This window comes from Myxine glutinosa, chromosome 1 (assembly GCF_964187855.1).
Source record: "Myxine glutinosa chromosome 1, kmMyxGlut1.1, whole genome shotgun sequence".
Classification (NCBI taxonomy): domain Eukaryota; kingdom Metazoa; phylum Chordata; class Myxini; order Myxiniformes; family Myxinidae; genus Myxine; species Myxine glutinosa.
Window position 1 is genome coordinate 224,442,245 of NC_136261.1, and position 25,402 is coordinate 224,467,646.

The following is a 25,402-nucleotide window of genomic DNA, read 5'->3' on the forward strand; positions in this document are numbered from 1 at the left end:
TGGCCATTCCTCCTTTTTGTGCTGGCCATTTCTCCTTTTTGTGCTGGCCATTCCTCCTTTTTGAGCTGGCCATTCCTCCTTTTTGAGCTGGCCATTCCTCCTTTTGTGCTCTGGCCATTCCTCCTTTTGTGCTGGCCATTCCTCCTTTTTGTGCTGGCCATTCCCCCTTTTTGTGCTGGCCATTCCTCCTTTTTGTGCTGGCCATTTCTCCTTTTTGTGCTGGCCATTTCTCCTTTTTGTGCTGGCCATTTCTCCATTTTGTGCGAGGCCATTTGTCCTTTTTGTGCTGGCCATTCCTCCTTTTTGTGCTGGACCATTCGTCCTTTTTGTGCTGGCCATTCCTCCTTTTTGTGCTGGCCATTCCTCATTTTTGGGCTGGCCATTCCTCATTTTTGGGCTGACCATTCCTCCTTTTTGTGCTGGCCATTCCTCATTTTTGTGCTGGCCCATTTGTCCTTTTTGTGCTGACCCATTTGTCCTTTTTGTGCTGACCCTTTTGTCCTTTTTGTGCTTGCCCTTTTGTCCTTTTTGTGCTTGCCCTTTTGTCCTTTTTGTGCTGGCCCAATCAATTTTTTTGTGCTGGCCTATTTGGCCTTTCATGCTGGCCCAATCATCCTTTTTGTGTTGGCCCTTTTGTCCTTTTTGTGCTGGCCCATTTGTCCTTCTTGTGCTGGCCATTCCTCCTTTTTGTGCTCGCCCATTCCTCCTTTTTGTGCTGCCCATTCCTCATTTTTGTGCTGGTCAATTCCTCCTTTTTGTGCTGGCCATTCCTGCTTTTTGTGCTGGCCATTCCTCCTTTTTGTGCTGGCCATTCCTCCTTTTTGTACTGGCCCATTCCTCCTTTTTGTGCTGGCCCATTCCTCTTTTTTGTGCTGGCCCATTTGGCCTTTTGTACTGGCCCATTCGTCCTTTTGTACTGGCCGATTCGTCCTTTTTGTGCTGGCCATTCCCCCTTTTTGTGCTGGGCCATTCCTCCTTTTTGTGATGGCCATTCGTCCTTTTTGTGCTGGCCATTCCTCATTTTTGTGCTGACCCATTTGTCCTTTTTGTGCTGACCCATTTGTCCTTTTTGAGCTGGCCCTTTTGTCCTTTTTGTGCTGGCCCAATCAACCTTTTTGTGCCGGCCCATTTGTCCTTTTTGTGCTGGCCATTCCTCCTTTTTGTGCTGGCCATTCCCCCTTTTGTGCTCATCCATTCCTCCTTTTTGTGTTGCACATTCCTCCTATTTGTGCTGGCCATTCCTCCTTTTTGTGCTGGCCATTCCTCCTTTTTGTGCTCACCCATTCCTCCTTTTTGTGACGGTCATTCCTCCTTTTTGTGCTCGTCCTTTCCTCCTTTTTGTGCTGCCCATTCCTCCTTTTTGTGCTGGTCCATTCCTCCTTTTTGAGATGACCATTCCCCCTTTTTGTGCTGGTCTATTCCTCCTTTTTGTGCTAATCCATTCATCCTTTTTGTGCTAATCCTTTCATCCCTTTTGTGCTGGCCATTCCTCATTTTTGTGCTGGCCCATTTGGCCTTTCGTGCTGGCCCAAACATCCTTTTTGTGTTGGCCCATTTGTCCTTTTTGTACCGGCCCATTTGTCCTTTTTGTGCTGGCCATTCCTCCTTTTTGTGCTGGCCATTCCCCATTTTGTGCTGGCCATTCCTCCTTTTTGTGCTGGCCATTCCTCCTTTTTGTGCTCACCCATTCCTCCTTTTTGTGATGGTCATTCCTCCTCTTTGTGCTTGTCCTTTCCTCCTTTTTGTGCTGCCCATTCCTCCTTTTTGTGCTGATCCATTCCTCCTTTTTGTGCTGGCCATTCCCCCTTTTTGTGCTGGTCTATTCCTCCTTTTTGTGCTAATCCATTCATCCTTTTTGTGCTAATCCATTCATCCTTTTTGTGCTGGCCATTCCTCATTTTTGTGCTGACCCATTTGTCCTTCTTGTGCTTGCCCATTTGCCCTTTTTGTGCTTGCCCAATCAACCTTTTTGTGCTGGCCCATTTGGCCTTTCGTGCTGGCCCAAACATCCTTTTTGTGTTGGCCATTTGTCCCTTTTGTTCTGGCCATTCCTCCTTTTTGTGCTGGCCATTCCGCCTTTTTGTGCTCGTCCATTCCTCTTTTTTGTGCTGCCCAATCCTCGTTTTTGTGCTGGCCATTCCTCCTTTTTGTGCTCGTCCATTCCTCTTTTTTGTGCTGCCCAATCCTCGTTTTTGTGCTGGCCTTTCCCCCTTTTTGTGCTGGCCATTCCTTCTTTTTGTGCTGGGCCACTCCTCATTTTTGTGCTGGCTTTTCCCCAGCTGGCTTTGTGCTGGCTTTGTGCCTGTGCTGGCTTTGTGCCTCCTTTTGTGCTGGCCATTCCCCCTTTTTGTGCTGGGCCATTCCTCCTTTTTGTGCTGGCCATTTCTCCTTTTTGTACTGGCCCATTCGACCTTTTTGTGCTTGCCCATTCATCCTTTTTGTGCTGGCCCATTCATCCTTTTTGTGCTGGCCCATTCATCCTTTTTGTGCTGGCCCATTCATCCTTTTTGTGTTGGCCCATTCATCCTTTTTGTGCTGGCCCATTCATCCTTTTTGTGCTGGCCCATTCGACCATTTTGTGCTTGCCCATTCATCCTTTTTGTGCTGGCCCATTCATCCTTTTTGTGCTGGCCCATTCATCCTTTTTGTGCTGGCCCTTTTGTCCTTTTTGGTGTTTACATTGATCTATGATTAATTGTAGAATTTGTGAATAAACGACGTAGCACAAAGGCATTGTTAAGACTTCAGTGCATTTCGTACTAAAATTTGGCAGTTCCATGTACAGTCACGTGAAAAAGTAAATACACCCCATGTAAAGTTTTGACTTTTTTAACATATTTCAACATACAGCTATTTGATCTTCATTTCAACAATATTGATAGATAAAGGTGATATAATATAACAAATATCATGAAACATTTACATTTTGTAGTCCATTGTATAATTTAAATAAACATAAATGCAAATTTCGCATGTGGAAAAAGTAAGCACACCCCTACATTTATCACTACTTCAAATACCTAAAATTAGAATCAGGTGCACCAGCTCAGGTGCAAATGATTAGAACATCGTTGGAGAGGATCTTGGAGGAACCTGTCTTATTTAAACCTCAGACATTTAGTTTGGTTTGCTCTTTGTTGTTGAAGTGTGCGGCGTCACCATGCCGAGATCAAAACAGCTCTCTGAGGCCTTGAGAAAGAAGGTTATAGATGCCTACGAGTCTGGGAATGGATTTAAAAAGATCTCCAAACAATTTGAAATCAATCATTCGACTGTCCGGAAGATCATCTACAAGTGGAGAAGATTGCAAACAACTGCGAAGTTGTTCAGGCCAGGCCCACCCCCCAGCAAGTTCAGCCCGAGAGCAGACCGCAAGATGCTGAAAGAAGTCTCTAAGAACCCCAGGATGGCATCACGGCATCCACAGGTAGCTCTTGCCACTGTTGATGTCAAAGTGCACGAGTCTACCATTAGAAAGAGGCTGCACAAATTTGATCTACATGGGAGGTGTGCCAGGAGGAAACCGTTGCTGTCCAGAAAGAACATCAGGGCAAGACTAAAGTTTGCCAATGAAAACCTAGGCAAAGACCAGCACTTCTGGAACAATGTGCTATGGACAGATGAGTCAAAGGTAGAGCTATTTGGCCACAGTACCAGAAGACATGTTTGGCGAAAACCAAAGACAGCATTTGACCACAAGAACCTGATACCAACTGCAAAGCATGGTGGTGGAAATATTATGGTTTGGGGCAGCTTTGCTGCATCAGGGCCTGGGCAACTCACCATCATAGAATCCACCCTGAATTCTTCATTGTACCAGAGGGTGCTTGAGGATAATGTGAGGCCATCTGTCGGAAAGTTGAAGCTCAACCTAAGGTGGACCTTACAACATGACAATGACCCTAAACATACCAGTAAATCCACCAAGAAATGGCTGAAAAGAAAGAAATGGAGGGTTCTTGGTTGGCCAAATCAAAGCCCGGATCTAAATCCCATCGAGATGTTGTGGGGGGATTTGAAACGAGCTGTGCATGCAAGAAACCCCTCAAACATCGCACAGCTGAAAGAATTCTGCATGGAGGAGTGGGCAAAAATTTCTCCCAGTCGATGTCAGAGACTGGTAGACAGTTATAAGAAACGCCTACTTGAGGTTGTTTCTGCCAAAGGGGGCAATTCCACCTATTAGAGCCAAGGGTGTACTTACTTTTTCCATATGCGAAATTTGCATTTATGTTTATTTAAATTATACAATGGTCTACAAAATGTAAATGTTTCATGATATTTGTTATATTATATTGAAGCGCGGTGCTACGCGCGCTACTTGTATAACAAGGAGGAAGCGGACAACGCGGTAGGTTCAAGAGTCTTTATTACAAGAGCTCAACTGTAGCACTGGAGCGCTCTGGGCTGCGCGCCCGGTGTATATCCCGTGGCCACGCCTACCCCTAGGGCGTGGCCGCCGCCCACTTGGTGCGCGGAATGATGCCCTCATGCCAGTGAGCTTTCGTGTCCGCCACACGCGCCCCCCCAGAATTCCCGCGCACCTGGAGGGCCAGTTTGCGGGGCAAACGGATGACCCGGCCGAAGCGCCCTCTGGCGACCGGCGGCGTCCGGGGTGCAGGGATGCCAGCTGGGATGCCTCTGGCTGCACCCGGGATGGGTGCAGGACCGGGGGGCGGCGCGCCGGCGGGCCTGGGCGGTGCCGGGGGTCCGCGCGCAGGGGGGCGGCCCCGACGCGGGGGCCGAGCCACCGGCGGTGTGTGGTCCACGTCGAGGTGGGCCGGCTTGAGGCGAACCACCGAGACGCGGTCGGGAGTACCGCCGATGTCCAAGGTGAAATGTTTCACCCCGGTCTCCAGCACGCGGAAAGGCCCGTCGTACGGGGGCCGCAGTGGTGTCCGGTGAGCGTCGTGCCGAATGAAGACGTACGCCGCGGTGCGAAGCTCCGGGGCGACGTGCGTAGGCGGGTGCCTGTGGTGCGAACCTCCGGGCTGTCTCCTGCAGCGCGGAGCACTCCTGCGCCGCGGACCATGGTGCCGTGGTGTCGGGGAGGAACTCGCCCGGTACCCGCAGCGGTTGTCCGAAGACCAACTCTGCCGCGGATGCGCGCAGGTCGTCCTTGGGCGCCGTCCGGAGGCCCAGCAGGACCCAGGGGAGCCTGTCGACCCAGCCGCCATCGCGGAGGGTGGCCCGGAGCGCGGCCTTCAACGAGCGGTGGAACCGCTCGCACAGGCCGTTGACCTGGGGGTGATAGGCTATGGTTCGGTGCAGCTGGAACCCGAGCCCCCGCACGACCCCCCCCCCAGAGCTCCGAGGTGAACTGGGGGCCGCGGTCGGACGAGATGTCCGAGGGGGCGCCGAACCGGGCAACCCAGGTGTCGATGAACGCCTGTGCGACGTCCGCCGCCGTCGTCGCCGCCAAAGGCACGGCCTCCGGCCACCGGGTGGTGCAGTCCACCATTGTCAGGACATGGGTGAAACCCCGCGAGGGGGGCAGAGGTCCCACCAGGTCCACGTGCACGTGGTCGAACCTATGTTCCGGCACCGTGAACGGGGCCAATGGGGCCTGGGTGTGCCGGTGCACCTTCGCGCACTGGCACGCGAGGCACGTCCTGGTCCAGCCGCGGACGGCCTTCCGGAGGCCATGCCAGACAAACTTGTCGGCGACCAACCTCTGGGAGGCCTTCGTGCCCGGGTGGGACAGGCCGTGGATGGCGTCAAAAACCTGGCGCTGCCAGCCCGCGGGCACGATGGGGCGAGGCCGCCCGAGGGAGACGTCGCACAAGAGGGCCATGCCTGCGCCATCGAACGGCACCTCGGTGACGCGGAGGCCCATGACGGCGGTCCGCAAGGCCTGGACGCCGGGGTCGGCGGCCTGGTCTGCCGACATCCGGGCATAGTCGATGCCAGGGTGGACTGCGTGGGCGATGGACCGGGAAAGGCAATCCGCCACCGGGTAGTCCTTCCCTGCGACGTGCCGGATGTCCGTTGTATATTTGGACACGGCCGAGAGGTGACGCTGCTGCCGGGCCGACCACGGCTCAGCGACCTTGCCCATCGCGAAGACCAGTGGCTTGTGGTCGACGAAGGCCGTGAACGCACGGCCCTCGAGCAGATGGCGGAAGTGCCTGACCGCCAGGTGAAGCCCGAGCAACTCGCGGTCGAAGGTACTATAACGGCGTTCGGGCAGGCGAAGCTGCCGGCTGAAGAACGCCAGCGGTTGCCAAGCACCACGCACCGATTGCTCGTGCACCGCGCCCACCGCGTAGTCCGAGGCGTCGGTGGTGAGGGCGATCGGTGCATCGGGCGCCGGGTGCGCGAGCATGGTGGCGTTAGCCAAGGCGAGCTTCGCGCCCGCGAACGCCGCGTCCATCTGCTCGGTCCAGGTAACGTCACCTTTGCCCGGCTTCCCCCGGAGGGCCTCGTGCAAGGGGCGCAGGAGCTGGGCGACGCGGGGCAGGAACCGATGGTAAAAGTTTACCATGCCCAGGAACTCCTGGAGCCCCTTGATCGTGCGGGGGCGCGGAAACCCCTTCACCGCCTCCACCTTGGCCGGTAGGGCGACGGCCCCGTGCCTGGTGACGCGGTGCCCCAAAAGGTCGATGTCGGCGACGCCGAACCGGCACTTCGCAGGGTTCACGATGAGGCCATGCTGGCCCAGACGTTCGAAGAGCGTGCGGAGATGGTGTAGGTGCTCTTCGCGGGACGCGCTGGCGACGAGGATGTCGTCCAGGTAGACGTAGACAAAGTCCAAGTCGCACAAGACGCTGTCCATTAGTCGCTGGAACACCTGAGCCGCATTCTTCAAACCAAAGGGCATCCGAAGAAATTCGAAAAGTCCGAATGGCATGATGACCGCCGTCTTCGGGATGTCCTCCGGCCTGACGGGGACCTGATGGTAGCCACGTATGAGGTCCACCTTCGAAAAGAAGGACATGCCCGCCAACCGGGCGGAGAAGTCCTGAATGTGGGGGATGGGGTAGCGGTCGGGGGTGGTGGCGTCGTTAAGGCGCCGGTAGTCCCCGCACGGTCGCCATCCCCCGCTGTGCTTTGGCACAATGTGAAGCGGCGATGCCCAAGCACTCTCGGAGCGCCGCACGATGCCGAGCCACTCCAGTGTAGCGAACCCCGCTTTAGCTACCGCGAGCTTCGTCGGCTCGAGACGGCGTGCCCGGGCGTAGACCGGTGGCCCGTCGGTGGGGGTGTGGTGTTCCACCCCGTGCTTGACGGCCCCCGCCGAGAAGGTGGGCCGTGTGAGGGCCGGGAAACCGGCGAGGAGGCGGGTGAATTCCTTCGCTGCCGGAAGCGTACAGATGAACCTGGCCGGAACCGAACCGTTCAGCAAGCCGCTTGGCGAGCCGCTCGATTAGCCGCTCCGGGAGCTGCTCAACGAGGCGGGCAGCGCGCACGCGAGCGAGCTGAACGTCTCAGCCTGGACAAGCCTTCTGTGCTTTACATCCACCAACAGGCCATTGGCACAGAGGAAGTCCGCGCCAAGCAGTGCCGTAGGCACGTCGGCAGTGACGAACGACCACCGGAAAACCTGCCCTCCGAACCGCAGAGAAAGGCAGCGTTTTCCGTACATGCGAATGGACGTACCGTTGGCAGCAAGCAGCGCGGGGCCCCGGCCCGCGGACTGCTTGTCGGACGTACCGGCGGGAACGACACTCACCTGCGCTCCCGTGTCGCACAGGTAACGGCGCCCGGATAAGGTGTCCGTGATGAACAGTAGGCTGTTTGAACGGCCGGCGCTCAGTGCCAGTACCGAGGTCCGGCCCGGGCATTTCCCGACCTGCCGAATGAGCACGGCGGGCGACATTGCCGAGCCTTGTGGCCGAACTGGGCGTGGAAAAAACACCAGGTTTGCGGCGGAGGCCGCGGTTTTCTCCGCAGCGGCGGCGGTGGGCGGTGCGTGGCGGCGGACACGAAGTGTGCATCAGCCTCGAGATCCACGAGGTGTGGTGCATCAGCAACAGGGTCAGCCCCGAGAGCCGCGACGGCCGCGCCAAAACTCGTCTGGGTGTCCAAAGCCGCGACGAACCTGTCGGCCTCGGCAGCGAGAGCTCGGGGTTCCATCGTCGCAGAACCGGCCAACACGAGGCGGACTCGTGCTGGCAGTTGGCGTCGAAATAACGCCCGGAATAGAGCGTTTGGGGTTTCGTCGCCCATCAACGACAGCATATGGTCCATGCGGACCGACGGTCGCGTGTCACCGCGCTTGGGGAGGTCCAGGAGGCGGTCGGCCCGAGCGTCCACCGTGAAGCCGAACGTGGCGAGGAGGAGACGCTTGATCGCCTCGTACCTGCCGTCGGCCGGTGGGTTCCTCAGGACCGACACGACGCGGGCGGCCGTGCCGGGCCCGAGGGAGGCGACCACGTGGCAGTACCTGGTCTCGTCCACCGTGATGCCTCAAAGTCGGAACTGGGCTTCTGCCTGCAGGAACCAAACTTCGGCTTGAGCCTCCCAGAACTCGGGGAGTTTGATTTGGACCACATTGGTTGCCATTGCTGTGGCGGGTTCGGCTGGTCAGAGACGGCTGACCAGAACGTCGGAGGGTCACCAATGAAGCGCGGTGCTACGCGCGCTACTTGTATAACAAGGAGGAAGCGGACAACGCGGTAGGTTCAAGAGTCTTTATTACAAGAGCTCAACTATAGCACTGGAGCGCTCCGGGCTGCGCGCCCGGTGTATATCCCGCGGCCACGCCTACCCCTCGGGCGTGGCCGCCGCCCACTTGGTGCGCGGAATGATGCCCTCATGCCAGTGAGCTTTCGTGTCCGCCACAATATCACCTTTATCTATCAATATTGTTGAAATGAAGATCAAATAGCTGTATGTTGAAATATGTTCAAAAGGTCAAAACTTTACATGGGGTGCACTTACTTTTTCACGTGACTGTATGTATGTATGTATGTATGTATGTATTTATGTATGCATGTATGTATGTATCGTTTTTGTTTAGTTTTTGGCCACGTCTCTCAATGTTGAAGAATCACTTTAAAAATCTCATATCCGGATTCGGATCTTCACCAAAATCGAATCATTTCTTCCTTGTCACACACCCAACCTGTCCACCAAGTTTCGTCCGAATCTATCCATAACGTTTTGAGATATAGTGCTCACAAACAAGCAAGCAAACAAACAGACAGGAGTGAAAACATAACCCTCATCCACATCCAGTAGCAGAAGTAAAGATTCTAACCCATTCCAAGATGTGCTGGAGTGGTGTATGGGATGCGCCAAAGTTCTGGAGTGGAAACTGTAGATTTTCATTGTTGTTGTGCATGAAAGCAATCCTCACATCCACAACAGTGTATAGCAAGGTATTTTGGGTTTTGTCATCCACGTAGATGGGCCCTCAACATAGTACTTCATCAAAGCGAATACTTACTTGATAAAAATAAATTCACACGCATGTTGAGATGGTTCATCTCAAGTTTTGGTGTGCCATCCCAATATTTGGTAATATAGTGTACAGCACTATATTTACTATTGTGTACAGCACTATATTTACTATTGTGTACAGAACTATATTTACTTTAGTGTACAGCACTATATTTACTATCGTGTACAGAACTATATTTACTATGGTGTACAGCACTATATTTAATACAGGTAATATAGTGTACAGGTAATATAGTGTGCAGGCTATTAACGAAATTGTTCATCTTTTTTTTTTCTTTAGAAGTTCAATGCTGAGGTTCACTTGAGTAGCAGCTCCAGTGATGATGAAGAGAATGAGCCTATAGTAAGGAGAAACTCAATGAAAATAGAGCTGTCTGTGGAGTACCAGAAGATCCTCAAATTGGTATACTTTGTGAAGGTACTGTCTGTCTAACTTCCTCAAAACAGTATGATTACAATGGGATGGAGTTGATAAGGTGTGAATAACCCCTCCGACATGTATCATAGACATTTGATTTGCATGATTTCATCTGCCCTGATTTACATCCTACAGGAGAGTGTCATTGCAACGAATTATAACTATGACATCACCGTTGGTATAGCATTATTACCCTGCGCTCAGGAAGCGAAAAGCAGGGTTAAGCATTAGGTTACGTACGTCGTGCATACGTGTCTGCATTTCTAAAAGTCATTTTCTCAGCAACCGTTGGTCCGATTGGCACAAAATTTTATCGTAGGAGCGCCTCCGCCTGTAGAATATTGGAATGATAATTATGACGTGATAGGTCACGTGGTACAGACGCCATCTTGGAAAAACTTCGCACCTCTCGATCTCTGAAACCACTCCATGGAAAAAATTGAGACTTGGCTCATTGTCAACTACTCCCCATGGGGAATAAGATATGGTAATGATGATGTCTTCGGTGCCTTGGTATAGACGTCATAATTCGACAAATACAACACTTATCCGATCATTATGAATTTTTTTTCTCAGCAACTGTTGGTCTGATGGACACGAAAATTTCACCAGAGCGCCTCCTCCTTTGGAATATTTTAATGATAATAATGACGTCATCTTGGAAAAAACGAAAAACGTTGCACCTCTATATCTCCAAAACCGCTAAATGGAAAGAATTGTAACGTGGCTCATTGTAAAGAACTCGATATGGGGAATATGTGTTGTTAACGATGACGTAATTGGTGCCATAATTATGACGTCATAATTCGACAGGGACAACGCTTAGTCTGATAAGTTTGCAATTTATTGAGTGTGATATATGCAACAATTATATTGGAGAATATAAATTTATGATGTCATCGCTCACGTGGTCTGGCAGCCATATTGGATCAAAGATTTTTTTTTAACGTTCAAAAACAGAAGAGTTGGCTCGTACCAAGTTGACTGTCCAGGGTAGGTATTCTATGAATACCATGTAGTTTGGTGAATGCTTTAAGAAGAAAATACATGTGCTTTGTTGAATCACAATTTACCTGCTATGAGCAACTTATAGCTTCCTGATATTTTGGAGCAGGATTCTGATACTGAATCATCTTATTTTGGGGGTGGGGAGGAGTTTTAGGGGTGAAGGGGGAAGTGTAGCGGAGGGGAGTGGAGAAAGTGGGTGTAGAGGGTGATGGGGAGAGGGGAAGGTGGGGGATGAGGGGTGAAGGAGGGGACGGAAGGAGAGAGAGCGACCTCCTCTCTCCCTCCTCCTCACTCCTTCACCCTCCTCCTCTTCCCCCTCCTGCTCCCCCCTCTCTCTGTTCCCCTCCCCCATCTCTCTCTCCGACCCCTCTTTCTGCCTCCTCTTTCTCTCTATCCCCTCCCTCAATGTTCTTGTCAGCGAAGCAATGGTTGGTATTTGCTCGTACTATATTGTTGCGGATCTCCTCATCGGCCTTTTCCCCTTACCAAGGGGGGATTAGTCCCCTTGTCTTTTACTAGCCGACGGGATCCGGGGCTATGACGTCACTTCCGGACAGTGTTGAGTAGGGTCGTAGGACTAATCGCTAATACCTAATTACCAACGCTGCCCAGGAAGCAAGGAAATAAACCCCGCTCGAATCACGGTTGTAGGTGGAAACGCCGAGCGATAGCGAACCGTGATCCGAGCTGTTAACAATGACTAAACCTGATCTGAGCGGTTCCGAATCGTGCCATGCTTACCCAATGGAGGAAAACACTGACACGGTCGAATTAGGAAAGACAGGAAGAACAGATTGGTTTATTCACAATTTGTACAGGAAGGAGAAGAAGAACACACAGTGCAGCCTTATTACAGTCTTAACTTATCCCAGGACACGGGCCCGTTTCACACTCAGACACTCACACGGGGATTGCAGATGGTCAGGGTGATGGTCCAGGGATGATGGCGTCCAGGCAGTTCGCTCCGGTCCCCGACTCGTACCGCGAAGAAGATGGTCAGGGCGGCAGAAGCTCCCCGCGGGTCGTTGGCGCGGATCGGACAAGTACGGGGTTAAATGCGGGGCGAAAGGTAGGGCTGGCTGGGCGGTTACTTGCGACCACGGTCGCGTACGTAATAGAAGAACCGGCGCTATTTGCGCTCCCAATACAGTTCAATGGCAAAGCGCCTCTCCCGCAGAAGTCCTTTTAGCACCGTCCTCATACAAAGTGCGTATCCTCTGCAAGTTCTCTTTCAACGAATCCTTTAACATGCGCAAGCCCAACCATGCGAGTCCTCGACAGTCCTCTCACAAAGCCCTCTCCCAACGAGTCCTTAATCATGCGCAAGCCCAAACATGTGAGTCCTCGACAGTCCTTTTACAACGCCCCTCGCTCATCAGTCCTTTTTCATGCGCGCTGTTGCGTCAGTCCTTGAACAATGCGCTCTCCCAACAAGTCCTGTCCAAGGGCTTTGTGCACGCGCTTATATAGCCTTTTCAGCGAACCTTCCAGCACTTGCTAGATGCGCCCTCTCAAGCCATGCCCACCGAGCCCTGGTTGGTTGTTGCCCTTACCGTCACCACCTTTGACGTGCTGCTTGACGCGGTCACACCCCGACCTCGCGCTCCTCCCCCTTTTCAGGCCCACTTCATGGCCACCCGACTAGTTTGAGCGAGCAACTGGCAGCTAACGCTGCTGGCCCAACGCATAACAAACGAGGTGGATTAGCCGAATGGGGCGCGGGATGGATGCTGCCCAACGAGGTAGATTTGGATGGTGGAGGCAAAATGAACGGGGCCTATACTTATTTCTTTTACACAACGCAGATGATACTAGAGAAATGGCCTTATACTCACATAGACGATGACATAACTAATGTTCTAAGGGGCCTACGTGTTGCTTGTGGACTAACTATGGGGGCAAACCTTTAACCTTTAATGATGCTATATTTACACTCTCAAAACCGCAACAATATACTGTACAATTGAGAAGTGTCTGTGTGTTTTCCTTGTATGCATTCCTGCTGAACTGCTGGACAGAATGATGTTAAACTCAGGGTGTGCCAAGGAAAGTTTAGGCAGAAATGAAATCATCATCAGGGGGCAGGACATGCTGAAGGGAGCAGGGGAGCGGGGATTCATGGTGTGAAGGTCCCCGTTTTTCTCCACGTGATTACATATGGGGCTACCAGGATGGCATAGAGGTTCACATAGTCGCCTCTAAGCTGTCTTTCCTGGGTTCCAATCTGGGTTCAGCCCAGCTATAAACTGTCATCCCGGTATTTCACAGGCAGAGTGATTCATCATTGTGTGTGCCCTCCCTGGGGTAGACATTCTACTGGGCATCCCGTCTGCTGACACTAGTTGATAGGAGGTGAAAGACCCCATGGTATCCTTCGCGGAGACTGGGCATTCTATTGCCGGCACTCTGGCCAAATTCTAAATTCCTGTCCCAACTACAACTGGGATGACAATAGCAAACCATGCAGTATGATCCTTGCGGAGAAACTGCTTTGGCAGCACCGACGCTCTGTAACAGAGTGCGGTACATCAAAACCAAAGAGAACTAGAACAGCACTTGGTAGAGTGCATACATCCACCAGACTGAACAGTTTACGGTTTGTATCCCACTGATAGGTCGGTTTGTATCCCACTGATAGGTCGGTTTGTATCCCACTGGTAGGTCGGTTTGTATCCCACTGGTAGGTCAGTTTGTATCCCACTGATGGGTCGGTTTGTATCCCACTGATAGGTCGGTTTGTATCCCACTGATAGGTCGGTTTGTATCCCACTGATAGGTCGGTTTGTATCCCACTGATAGGTCGGTTTGTATCCCACTGATAGGTCGGTTTGTATCCCACTGATAGGTCGGTTTGTATCCCACTGATAGGTCGGTTTGTATCCCACTGATAGGTCGGTTTGTATCCCACTGATAGGTCGATTTGTATCCCACTGATAGGTCGGTTTGTATCCCACTGATAGGTCGGTTTGTATCCCACTGATAGGTCGGTTTGTATCCCACTGATAGGTCGATTTGTATCCCACTGATAGGTCGGTTTGTATCCCACTGATAGGTCGGTTTGTATCCCACTGATAGGTCGGTTTGTATCCCACTGATAGGTCGGTTTGTATCCCACTGATAGGTCGGTTTGTATCCCACTGATAGGTCGGTTTGTATCCCACTGATAGGTCGGTTTGTATCCCACTGATAGGTCGATTTGTATCCCACTGATAGGTCGGTTTGTATCCCACTGATAGGTCGGTTTGTATCCCACTGATAGGTCGGTTTGTATCCCACTGATAGGTCGATTTGTATCCCACTGATAGGTCGGTTTGTATCCCACTGATAGGTCGGTTTGTAGCCCACTGATAGGTCGGTTTGTAGCCCACTGATAGGTCGGTTTGTAGCCCACTGATAGGTCGGTTTGTAGCCCACTGATAGGTCGGTTTGTAGCCCACTGATAGGTCGGTTTGTAGCCCACTGATAGGTCGGTTTGTAGCCCACTGATAGGTCGGTTTGTAGCCCACTGATAGGTCGATTTGTATCCCACTGATAGGTCGGTTTGTAGCCCACTGATAGGTCGGTTTGTAGCCCACTGATAGGTCGGTTTGTAGCCCACTGATAGGTCGGTTTGTAGCCCACTGATAGGTCGGTTTGTAGCCCACTGATAGGTCGGTTTGTAGCCCACTGATAGGTCGGTTTGTAGCCCACTGATAGGTCGGATCTGAATCTTTAACAAATTCTAATTCAAAAATAAATTCAAAAACCTTAACCAAACTCCAATCAGCTTGTTCTTGTCACCTAACCAACTCATTCAACAAGTTTTGTCATAATCCATCCACAACTTTTTGAATACAGTGCCCTGCAAAACTATTCACCTCTACAAATAATGCCTATTTTGATGAATTGCTAATTACTAGCAACGGTACCAGCCCTACGGGCGGGCTTCAATTGGGAGGGTTGGGGAAAGGTAAAATATCAGAAATTGAAGGTTTTTTTTATTGTAAACGATTCATATAAACATCCGTTAAATCATATCACACGCAAATCATCAAAATCTAAACAATATCTTTAGAATTTCAATAAAAGCCACATCACTGTTCATATCGGTAAATATTATTCCATTGTGTTTGGAAAAACTGGAAAATTGGAAAAATTGAAAACTTGGGAAAACACTATAGCCTATTTTACTCCAGGGGTCCCAGGATTACCCACCCAAAATATCGTTGTGATCGGTTCAGCCGTTTTTCCGGTATCTGGGAACAGACGGACAGACAGACGGACAGACATTTGGTGAATTATAGTAAGATGGAGAAACAATTTTTCCAAATGAACTTTTTTATTAATAACTAAAGAGGTCAAACTAAACACTGTTTTATTTGAAGGAAATTTTATGTCAGGAATACCTGCAAAAAAACATGTACAAATCAAAATTCACTGGTTGCAAATGTATTCAGCCCCTTCGGTCAGTACTTGGTGGAAACACATTTTGCAGCGATGAGTCTTTTTGAGTAGATCTCTACCAGATTTTCACAGTGAGATGGTGAAATATTTGCCCATTCTTCACGTGGAAATTGCTCTAGCTCTGCCACGTTTGATGAAGACAAGATGAACCCATCCTTAAGGATGCATTATTCGCTGATACTGTACTGCGAAACTTGTAATAGTATTTTGCTGCCTCTACTCATTCTCCACTTGTATCTGTATGCACAATGTCCAGCGAGGGAACGAGACAGCCACTGTGCTTGCCCTATGTGCAATTCTGAATTGTAACCTGGCCGAGGAGGCTTACCAGCTTGCAGTCCAGGACGTGGGAGGTCTGGAGATCCTTTTGAACCTGCTCGACACTGATGTAGCACGCTGCCAGGTGAGGTTCCCAGCAGCTCGTCATACAATCTCTCAAACTCAGAGTCCAGCAGTGGAGCTGTTAAAACCTAACAGTGTTTGCGGAAAGAGAAGAGAAGAGAAGTGAATTTAAATATATAATCATTAATGCCAGATAGGTTTGGACATTGTGATGTGATCTTTTGATGACCTTTCTTCCACAGCAATCATTTTCCTTGAATCAAAGTAGTCATGGAACCAGAAAATTAAAAGTGTGTGTGTGTGTGTGTGTGTGTGTGTGTGTGTGTGTGTGTGTGTGTGTGTGTGTGTGTGTGTGTGTGTGTGTGTGTGTGTGTGTGTGTGATTTACATATGATATTTCTTTATAATATAGAACATGTACCTCGTGCCACTGAGGATTAAGTTTGTTATATAACAATAGCTTAGTCCAGAAATAAAAGCATAAACATTATTTCCTAATCTTTATTGTTGTTCGTACATTGAGGATAGTCCAACAATGAAGTCCATGAATGTCTAATCTTATATCTACTCGCGAGTTCATTAAGCGATGTTGTAGCATCCATGGATGATGTAACTCATTTAGGATGATCCTCTGATATAGAAACGTGTTGTGACAAATATTGTCTGACGGGATAGCTTCGACTCCTAGAGATACATGCACTTGTTTCAAACCTGGGTTCAAATCTCAAACCATCTATAAACTCGTGCTCCATTGTTTCACATGTATGGCGACGCATCATTATGCCTCTCTCAAAAAGACTTCAAGCTGGATGACTCATCTGCCAGAGCATTTAACATCCCACACTGTGTTTTGTGAAGAGTACGCGAGTTATTGCCGGCACCATGAACAAATTACAAATTGCTTTGAAGCAAATGAATGCTCTGAAGCTCTGCCAAGAGTATGGGCATCAATGTTATTATTGTTGTGATAAAAACGCTAAGCATATCAATGTTAGTTGTGTAGCGGTTACCTTATGCGCATGTGGCGGTTACCTTATGTGCATGTAGCGATTACCTTATTTGGTCATAATACACGTGCACGGGCCTGTGGAGCTTTTTGTTGCGTGGACGTGACGCACGCGCGGTTGTCGGAGCCACGCCCTCCGAAGAGGGTTTTGGCTTTATAAAAGCTGTACAACTTCCGTTCGCGATCAGTGTGCTGGAGATTCCTGTTTGAATAAACGAGCTTTGAACCCTACGAAATGGCCTCGTCTTCTCGCCTTCCGCAACTTCTAAACTGGTGACCCCGGCTGCCCCCGAACGGATTCGGGGGCTGCAAACGAACACGGCAGTTTCGATCGAACTGCCGGAGTTTGGCGACGACGAGCGGCCATGTGGTTCGCGCACCGCACTCGGCTCCTCCTCTATGACCGGAGGGGCGAGCCTGCTCCAGGACCCTCTGAAGGGACGCAGTTACGGGATGTGGGTGGCACTGCTGCTCATCTCTTGCGCGTGCACTGACGTTGGCGGCACGGCTGCTTCGTTACCTTCGCGCGCGCTGCTGCTCATCTCTTGCGCGCGCACTGACGTTGGCGGCACGGCTGCTTAGTTACCTTCGCGCGCACTGCTGCTCATCTCTTGTGTGCGCACTGACGTTGGCGGCATGGCTGCTTAGTTACCTTCGCGCGCACTGCTGCTCATCTCTTGCGCGCACACTGACGTTGGCGGCACGGCTGCTTAGTTACCTTCGCGCGCACTGCTGCTCATCTCTTGCGCGCGCACTGACGTTGGCGGCACGGCTGCTTAGTTACCTTCGCGCACACTGCTGCTCATCTCTTGCGCGCGCACTGACGTTGGCGGCATGGCTGCTTAGTTACCTTCGCGCGCACTGCTGCTCGTCACCTTCGTGCAACTTCACTCTACAACTACAGCTGCAACTCGCGCAACTACTTCTCTGCCTCTGCCACCTCGGGAGGCCCGCGAGGAACCTCGGCAGCCTCCCCCAAGGACTTGACCAGCCCCTCAGTTGGCTCAACCGCTTTTCGCGTGCACCGAGGCCGAGCACTGCTCGAGCCTTCTCGGCACTGCCCGCGACCTGCAACCTCGGGAGGCCCGCGAGGAACCTCGGCAGCCTCCCCCGAGGACTTGATCAGCCCCTCGGTCGGCTCAACCCCACGGCAGCGTTTTTTTCGCGTGTACCAAGGCCGAGCACTGCTCGAGCCTTCTCGGCACTGCCGAGCGCGCCTGCGAACTACGTACATGCCCGTGGAGTGCATTCTGGGGGGACGCATGTAGCGGTTACCTTATGTGCATGTAGCGATTACCTTATTTGGTCATAATGCACGTGCACGGGCTTGTGGAGCTTTTTGTTGTGTGGACGTGATGCACACGCGGTTGTCGGAGCCACGCCCTCCGAAGAGGGTTTTGGCTTTATAAAAGGGTGACGACTTCCGTTCGCGTTAGAGCGTGCTGGAGATTCCTGTTTGAATAAACAAGCTTTGAACCCTACGAAATGGCCTCGTCTTCTCGCCTTCCGCAACTTCTAAAGTTGAATGTTTATTTGGGAAGCCTGCTGATGGACAGTGAAATGAAAAAAAAAAAAAAAAGGAAGGGAAATATCACTAAATCTTGGAAGAATCATGAAGTGCTACAATTACACCCTCAGAGACAACTGGATGCAATATAGTCTATACTCTATAGTCTATACTATAACAAGTACAAAAAGTTTTAATTAAAACAAAAGCCGCGTCGATGTTACACAATGCCTAGATGCAGCTGTGCCTATAACGTCGATGTTATAGGCACAGGACATTCCTATTGATTCGATTACTTGATGTTATTTTTGTGCAAAGTGAAAATATATCTCGGCAATTTCCCGTGTGTGGCGACGAATTTTTAATATATCTCGGCATTTTCCCGTCTGTTATTTCAGGCGGTGTATGACTGACCATGCCGCGATTTAAAATATATATATCTCGGCAATTTCCCGTGTGTGGCGACACGTGAACGAAGCTATGCTCCTCTCTCCACATTATTGTGACGACGTATAAATTAAATATTTCATCGTGACGATTGTCATCAAATGGACGAATTTTTTATATATCTCGGCATTTTCCCGTCTGTTATTTCGGGCGGTGTATGACTGACCATGCCGCGATTTAAACAAAATATATGTATCTCGGCATTTTCCCGTCTGTTATTTCGGGTGGTGTATGACTGACCATGCCGCGATTTAAAAAAAAAATATCTCAATGGACTTGAATTTACAGGCCTTTGAGAATTCATTTCGTTCTATAAAGGGCAACTTTCATCGGATTTTCTTCCCGTTTTTTTTCAACCGAGTCTAAAACTATGTTAGCGACTGTGAAAAATGAAATGATATATCGAATTTGATTTGAAATAAAACTGTGTGAGAGAGGAAGACACCACAGGCCTACAAAACAGGCCTCAAAGCCATGCGAGTTAATAAAATGGTGGATATTTGTTTATATGAAGCCTCTCCCACAATGGGTGGAGCTATGTTTCCCAGAATGGGTGGAGCTTTGAGGTTTTGTCTTCTCTGCAAGAACAAGAACAACAACAACAACAACAACAACAACAGCAGAGGGCACTCTATGAGCAGCGTCTGCGACGTGGCTAAAAAGAGCCGTGAATGGGTCAGTGCATGTGGTCGACTGCGAGTTCCACCCATTGGTTGGACGGTTTGCCTGACTCCACGCACAATTTCTATACTATGGCCGCCATATTGGTGCTTTGTGCTAAGAAAAGTCAAAGATATCCTCAGAGCTGCCATGTTCACAATCGCCATGCCCTCCCTATAAGTTTTGTCATCAGCGTCAAATGACCAAAGCAACAGTTAAAAGCATGTTGAGCCGATAGGGGTCGCAGGCCTTGTGAAAATAGGCCTCAGCAATCGAGGCAGCGGTCTGCTATTTATACACTGCCCAAATAATGATGCGGCATTCTCTCAAGCAGGGCTTTTACCGCGGAGGCTACGCAGGTCCTTGCTATTATTTCCGACTAATTTCTCTTAAACTAGTTCATTACCCATCGACAAGGGACAATAAAACCCATGGCATTATAAAGGTTAGATATAAAACTATACTATCTTGTCATTAGATCTGCACTGCCTTATGGGTAACAGTTGACTGATGTCATGCAATCATTCCATCACATGCTAACACCATGCGCCTTATGGGTAACAGTTGACTGATGTCATGCAATCATTCCATCACATGCTAACGCCATGCGCCTTATGGGTAACAGTTGACTGATGTCATGCAATCATTCCATCACATGCTAACGCCATGCGCCTTATGGGTAACAGTTGACTGATGTCATGCAATCATTCCATCACATGCTAACGCCATGCGCCTTATGGGTAACAGTTGACTGATGTCATGCAATCATTCCATCACGTGCTAACGCCATGCACCTTATGGGTAACAGTTGACTGATGTCATGCAATCATTCCATCACATGCTAACGCCATCTGTTAGGAATGAAAAACGCCCAACATTGCTCCTTCTCTGCTATTTGCTTAATTTTTCTGAAATATTAAAGTCTGCATACATTTTACTGAAACATCCTGTTGTACACAAGATCTAGGGCCTAGGCTAATGGAAGAGTGAGGTGACAGTGGGTAATAAAGCAATTAACTGACAGTACTGCGACAGCAGGTGGATATGCAACAGCAATTGAAGAACAAACAGGAAAAAATAGGAGAGACAGAGAGAAAGGGAAGAAACATGGTAACCTGCCAGGGTCCACCAAGATGAGGTGTACAGCAGACCTGGATTTTTGGAGTTTATCAAAAGGAGGATTACTGGAAGATCATGTGCATTCTGAATAAGTTGGGGAGGGTCAGAGGGCTTAGAAAGCAGAGGGAATTAGAGTGGAAAGAGATGATAAAAAGAGAGGCCACTGACCTACCTGAAATATGAGAGCAATAGACTTTGTGTCATCATCATGGGAGATTCTAATAATGCTGACTTTAGATGCCACAGAATTAAGAAGAGACAAATGTGATGCTGGGCTACCAGCCATTAATGGAGAGCAATATGTGTTGCCCGGATCAGACAAAGCTGAGATAGTACAAGACTTGCATTAGCATTTGCTCTAATAAAAAAAACAAAAAGGTGCAAAAATCTGTGTACAGTTAAACAAAGTGCAAAAGTGGTGAACATTGGTGACAGACACAGATTTAATCTCAACCTGGTATTAAAAAAAACAAAAAACAATCAGTCGCTAACGAATGCAAATTGGAATGTAAACAACTTCGGCTTTTCTTGTTGCATTATTACCAAGGGGTGACTGTTCCGCTGATGCAGTGCCCCTGCATATTTAGGTAGGAATTTGGAAAAAAAGAAAAAAAGAAAGAGATTGTATACATGATCGAGGTTCATGGAAGAGCAGGGAACAAATGGAACCACCTTTAGAGGCCATTTCCCCCCGCAGAGCAGGGGTTGGCCTTTTTCGGGCACCATGGTCCCCTTTTTGAAGCAATGCTTTATGGCCGGATGCCCTTCCTGCCGCCAACCCTGTTAGTCGCCTCTTGCGACACACAGGGAATTACCAGTGAACTGGTACTCAATTTGCCGACCTCGGAAGGATGACAGGCTGAGTCAACCCCCCTGGCATTAATTCAGCGATCGACCGGGATTTGAACCCAGGATCCTAGGATCCAAAGCCGCACCCTAACCGCTAAGCCAAGCAGGGAACAAATGAAAGGGAACAAAATTGAAAGGGGGCAAACACCAACAGCAGAGCATACGTGAGATCAATATCAAGGATAGGGGGAGAAGGACACATGGGAGTGAACAAACTGCACCCAAGATGAATGAAACACAACAGAAAGAGAAGGGGAAAAGCGGGAATGAAACAGAAAAGGAACAAACAAATTAACAAATTTGAACAGAATGCCAGTGATAACTCACCGATGCTTTGTTGAAAGATTGTTATATTTAATATCCATCAGCTACTCCCCACACTCCTCTGCAACATCCTGTTGGACATCTATAATCACTGATATAGAAATGGAAATCCATGATAACATGTGATAAATAAGGAACACAGTTGGCAGCTGTATAATTTAATACAATAAATACTTGCGTTTTGTATAAAATTAAGAGAAAGAGTAAATCTTTTATAATGGAATTTTATAATGGAAAGGTGTTTGTAATTATTGCATTTAGAGATCCAGGCTGTATGTGGGTGGAGAAAAATACGCTATTGATGGGAAATTGCAGGAATAAAAGGTAGCATTTTGAACTTTGTTCTTATCATCAGTATATATGTAAATGTGGTTGATGTGGATGGAAAATTTGTTGTTAATATGCACAGATAAAGAAAGATACTAAGCAAATAACAATGATAATACTTGAAGCAAGGTTGAATTACATGTTTCTACAATTACTGATTGCTTAATTTGGTTGATTAGCGTTTTAAGCAATTTCCTATTTTTGACAGATGGGGTCACTAAAAATACTGAAGGAGATCGCAAAAAACGGTCAGGTACGGCGGACTATAGCTGATCTTGGTGGGATCAAGTCGATGGTGCGCCTTCTTGACTCACCACTGAAAGACCAACGGAGCTTAACAGCAGAAACCTTGGCGAGAGTCGTGGTATTCCACCGGGCCAGGCGATCCCTGCTGCAACTTGGAGGGATAAATAAACTAGTAAGCCAGTGGACATTCTCCCTTTATTTTTGTTTTCTATTTTCGTATAATTTCTTGATTATTACAAAAAAAATAATCAAATTCTAGATTTATATTCCTACCTTTTACTTTTATCACTGTTTCAATTTATTTGCACATGTGAATACAATTACATCATTATTTATTTCACATTCATTCGTAATCATAATATGGCCATTACAACGATTATATTACATAATGATGGGCCTTATGATAGAGGAGAAAAGCCACAGTTTCATGCACACATATGCATGAAAAGCCATCGTTACCTTAGACATGGAAACACATTCACCTGCCATTCCATATGTTACGTTATTATGGTTCCCGGAGGGAGTATTAAGTATTTAGTCGTTGGTGTTTCGCATACAGCGGTATATATGGCATATACCAAATTAAGTATTTAGTCATGGTATTATGGTGTTCCACATTAACCAAAACAGCAATGAATACAGCCCCAATGATTGCAAAAAAGACAAAAGAAAAACGTAAAGGGAAATATACACCGGCCGGTAAAGGAACAGATATACACCGGCAACGAGGAAAACGTTAAAAGAGTTGTACAGATTTGGAATAGACAAATAAGGCTCTTTGGAATGGCTAATAAGAGGTTCAGCTCAACTGGAATGGAGAACAAATCATTATACAGACTTGGCATTTAATATGGAATATTTTTTTTGCGGGGGTGAACTTACTTTTCAAAATGACTTAGAACCAAAAGTTCATTGGAATTATGTTGAAATTATTCGAGATTTTGTTAATGTGACCTTTAAAAGAAACAAAAACCACATTTGACATTTCGAAACAAATAAATTGATCCTTGAAAGTGATGTAAACTGATATCGAACTCAATTCATGGACAGTACTGTGTTAAACTTCTGTACGTTTTCCAGAAGTATCTCTTTATTTTGCACATCAGCCAAAAAATTTTTTAACAAAAAGAAAAGTTCAATTACGACTGGGATTACAGACAGTAAAATTACAGTTCAGTACTTCGTGTAACCCCCACGAGCATTCAGGAGAGCACGTACACGTTGAGGCATGCTGTTCACGAGATTTGCCAAGGTTTGGACAGGAATCGCATGCCATGCAGTGACAATAGCCTGCTGCAATTCACGCACAGAGGACGGCTGCTGGTCCAAGTGGTCGATTTGATGCGTTAATTCTGCCCACAAGTTCTCTATCGGATTCATATCCGGGGACATGGCAGGCCACTCCATATGCTCTACACCATGGTCAGCAAGAAAGTGTTGGATCATGCGAGCACGATGAGGCCGTGCATTGTCATCTTGGAAGACAAAGTTTCCTCGAAAGGCTGCACGAGCAAATGGAAGCAATGTTTCTTCCAGAATGGCACTGTACTTGAACTAGTTCAGGTTTCCATTCAGAACAACCAGGTCAGTTTTGCCCCCTGCATGAAAAGCAGCCCAAATGGTCACCCCACCACCTCCAGCTTGGACTCTTGGCACTATACAATCTTTGTTGTAGGCTTCATGCACTTGTCTGGGCACTCGGACGCGGCCATCTTGACGATGGACCAGAAATCTAGACTCGTCACTGAAGATCACGTGATTCCAGTGTCCTGGCTGCCATTGAAGGTGCTCTCTGGCCCACTGCAATCGGCACTGGCGGCGTTGTCTGGTCAGGCGTGGCTTTCTCAGGGGACGCCTGGCACGATAGCCTGCTTGAACCAGTCGTTGGTTGACTAGCCTTCTGGATACAGGCACATTTGTCAGTTGCTGCCACTCAGCCCTAAGCCGATTAGCTGATTTGGTACGGCCATTGCGGACTAACCGGTGCAGCTGGCGATCATCCCTCCTTGTGGTTCTGCGGGGACGTCCTGGCCTCGGTATTGGAGTAGGGACACCCCTCTGAGCATTTCGTTTCAGGATCTTTGACACCTGACCTTGAGTGATGCCATACTGCCGAGCAATAGCACGCTGTTTCATGCCGTAATTTCGTAAAGCCACCACTCCATGACAAACAGCATTGTCGAGTTGATGCACCATCTCCAGAGGAAGTGGCAATAACTTTTGGAGATGTGCAGCAGTTGTTTTTCACTAATACAGAACGCAACAACCCTTGTATACCCGACGGTGAAGCCAATCATCAAATGCACCTGTCCGTACATTTTGCCACGCCACCTGTGATATAATCCTGTTGTTGACTTCTTGCTGCGACAGACAATCAGTGACATGGTTCTTTTAACAAATAAATCACCAAAGTGTAAAAGAAACTCACCAGATTGATATACTGAGTTAAGAAATTAAACCCGTCAAGAAAAAAAAAATATTCCATATTAAATGCCAAGTCTGTAAATGCCCAAGATCAAGGACACTACACCAATGGCTTTAAGAATATGGCAGGATTGAGTCAATCGGACAAGTGTAGGTTCTGCAAGGTAGAAATAGAATGTACAAGCCACCTCCGATCGGATGTAAAAAAAACACTCATGTCAGAGCAGCTGTACACCCAAAGGCACAACAAGGTATGTGGAGTAATCCATTGGCACATCTTTCAAAGTCTCAATATCTCAGTTCCAGAAAACTCCTGGAAATGTGAACCAAAAGCAATCACTGAAAACAAGGACAGAATACTCACATATGACCGAATGATCTCATCGAGCGTGAACATAGAAAAAAAGCATTGTGACCGAATGTACTACTGGGGTGCAAAAAAAGCAAGAAGGGCATTGCTAATTGGGGCTTCAGTATGCGGAGATTTAGCCATAAACAATGCAGAAATCAAGAAAATGACCAAATACCAAGCCTTCAGAAACGAAGTGAAAAGACCCTGGAAGTTGAAGACCACCAGAATTGTACCAGTGATTATTGGAGCAATGGGAATGATAAAAAAAAGAACCTTACAGCGATCTTAACAAACATCCCTGGGAATATTACGACAAGAAAAAAACTGCAGTTGGAAGCTGTCCGAGTGTCGGTGATAATCCTCAAAAGAGCCCTCGGAACAAAACTTTGAGAATAAGAAAACTTCACAAACTGCTCCATGTAACATGATCCCTTACTGAAACAGAGATGGATACTTCGAGACCTGGGAGAATTCCGTTCCACCTTCTGAAACCCTCATACGGAGATAACAACCAATGACACACACA

The 25,402-nt window shown here is 48.5% G+C and overlaps 2 protein-coding genes across 2 annotated transcripts in view; one reads left to right on the plus strand and one right to left on the minus strand.

The window, feature by feature from the left end:
• The window catches only part of LOC144891290 (uncharacterized), a 981,422-nt gene that overhangs the window by 618,603 nt on the left and 337,417 nt on the right, over positions 1 to 25,402 (minus strand). The window lies entirely within an intron of this gene.
• The window catches only part of ODAD2 (outer dynein arm docking complex subunit 2), an 89,821-nt gene continuing 67,825 nt past the window's right edge, over positions 3,407 to 25,402 (plus strand). The window contains exons 1-4 of the mRNA XM_078771080.1: positions 3,407 to 3,427; positions 9,686 to 9,823; positions 15,531 to 15,677; positions 22,063 to 22,272. Coding sequence (XP_078627206.1) covers positions 3,407 to 3,427; positions 9,686 to 9,823; positions 15,531 to 15,677; positions 22,063 to 22,272 — 516 coding nt within the window. The remainder of the gene's footprint in view (positions 3,428 to 9,685; positions 9,824 to 15,530; positions 15,678 to 22,062; positions 22,273 to 25,402) is intronic.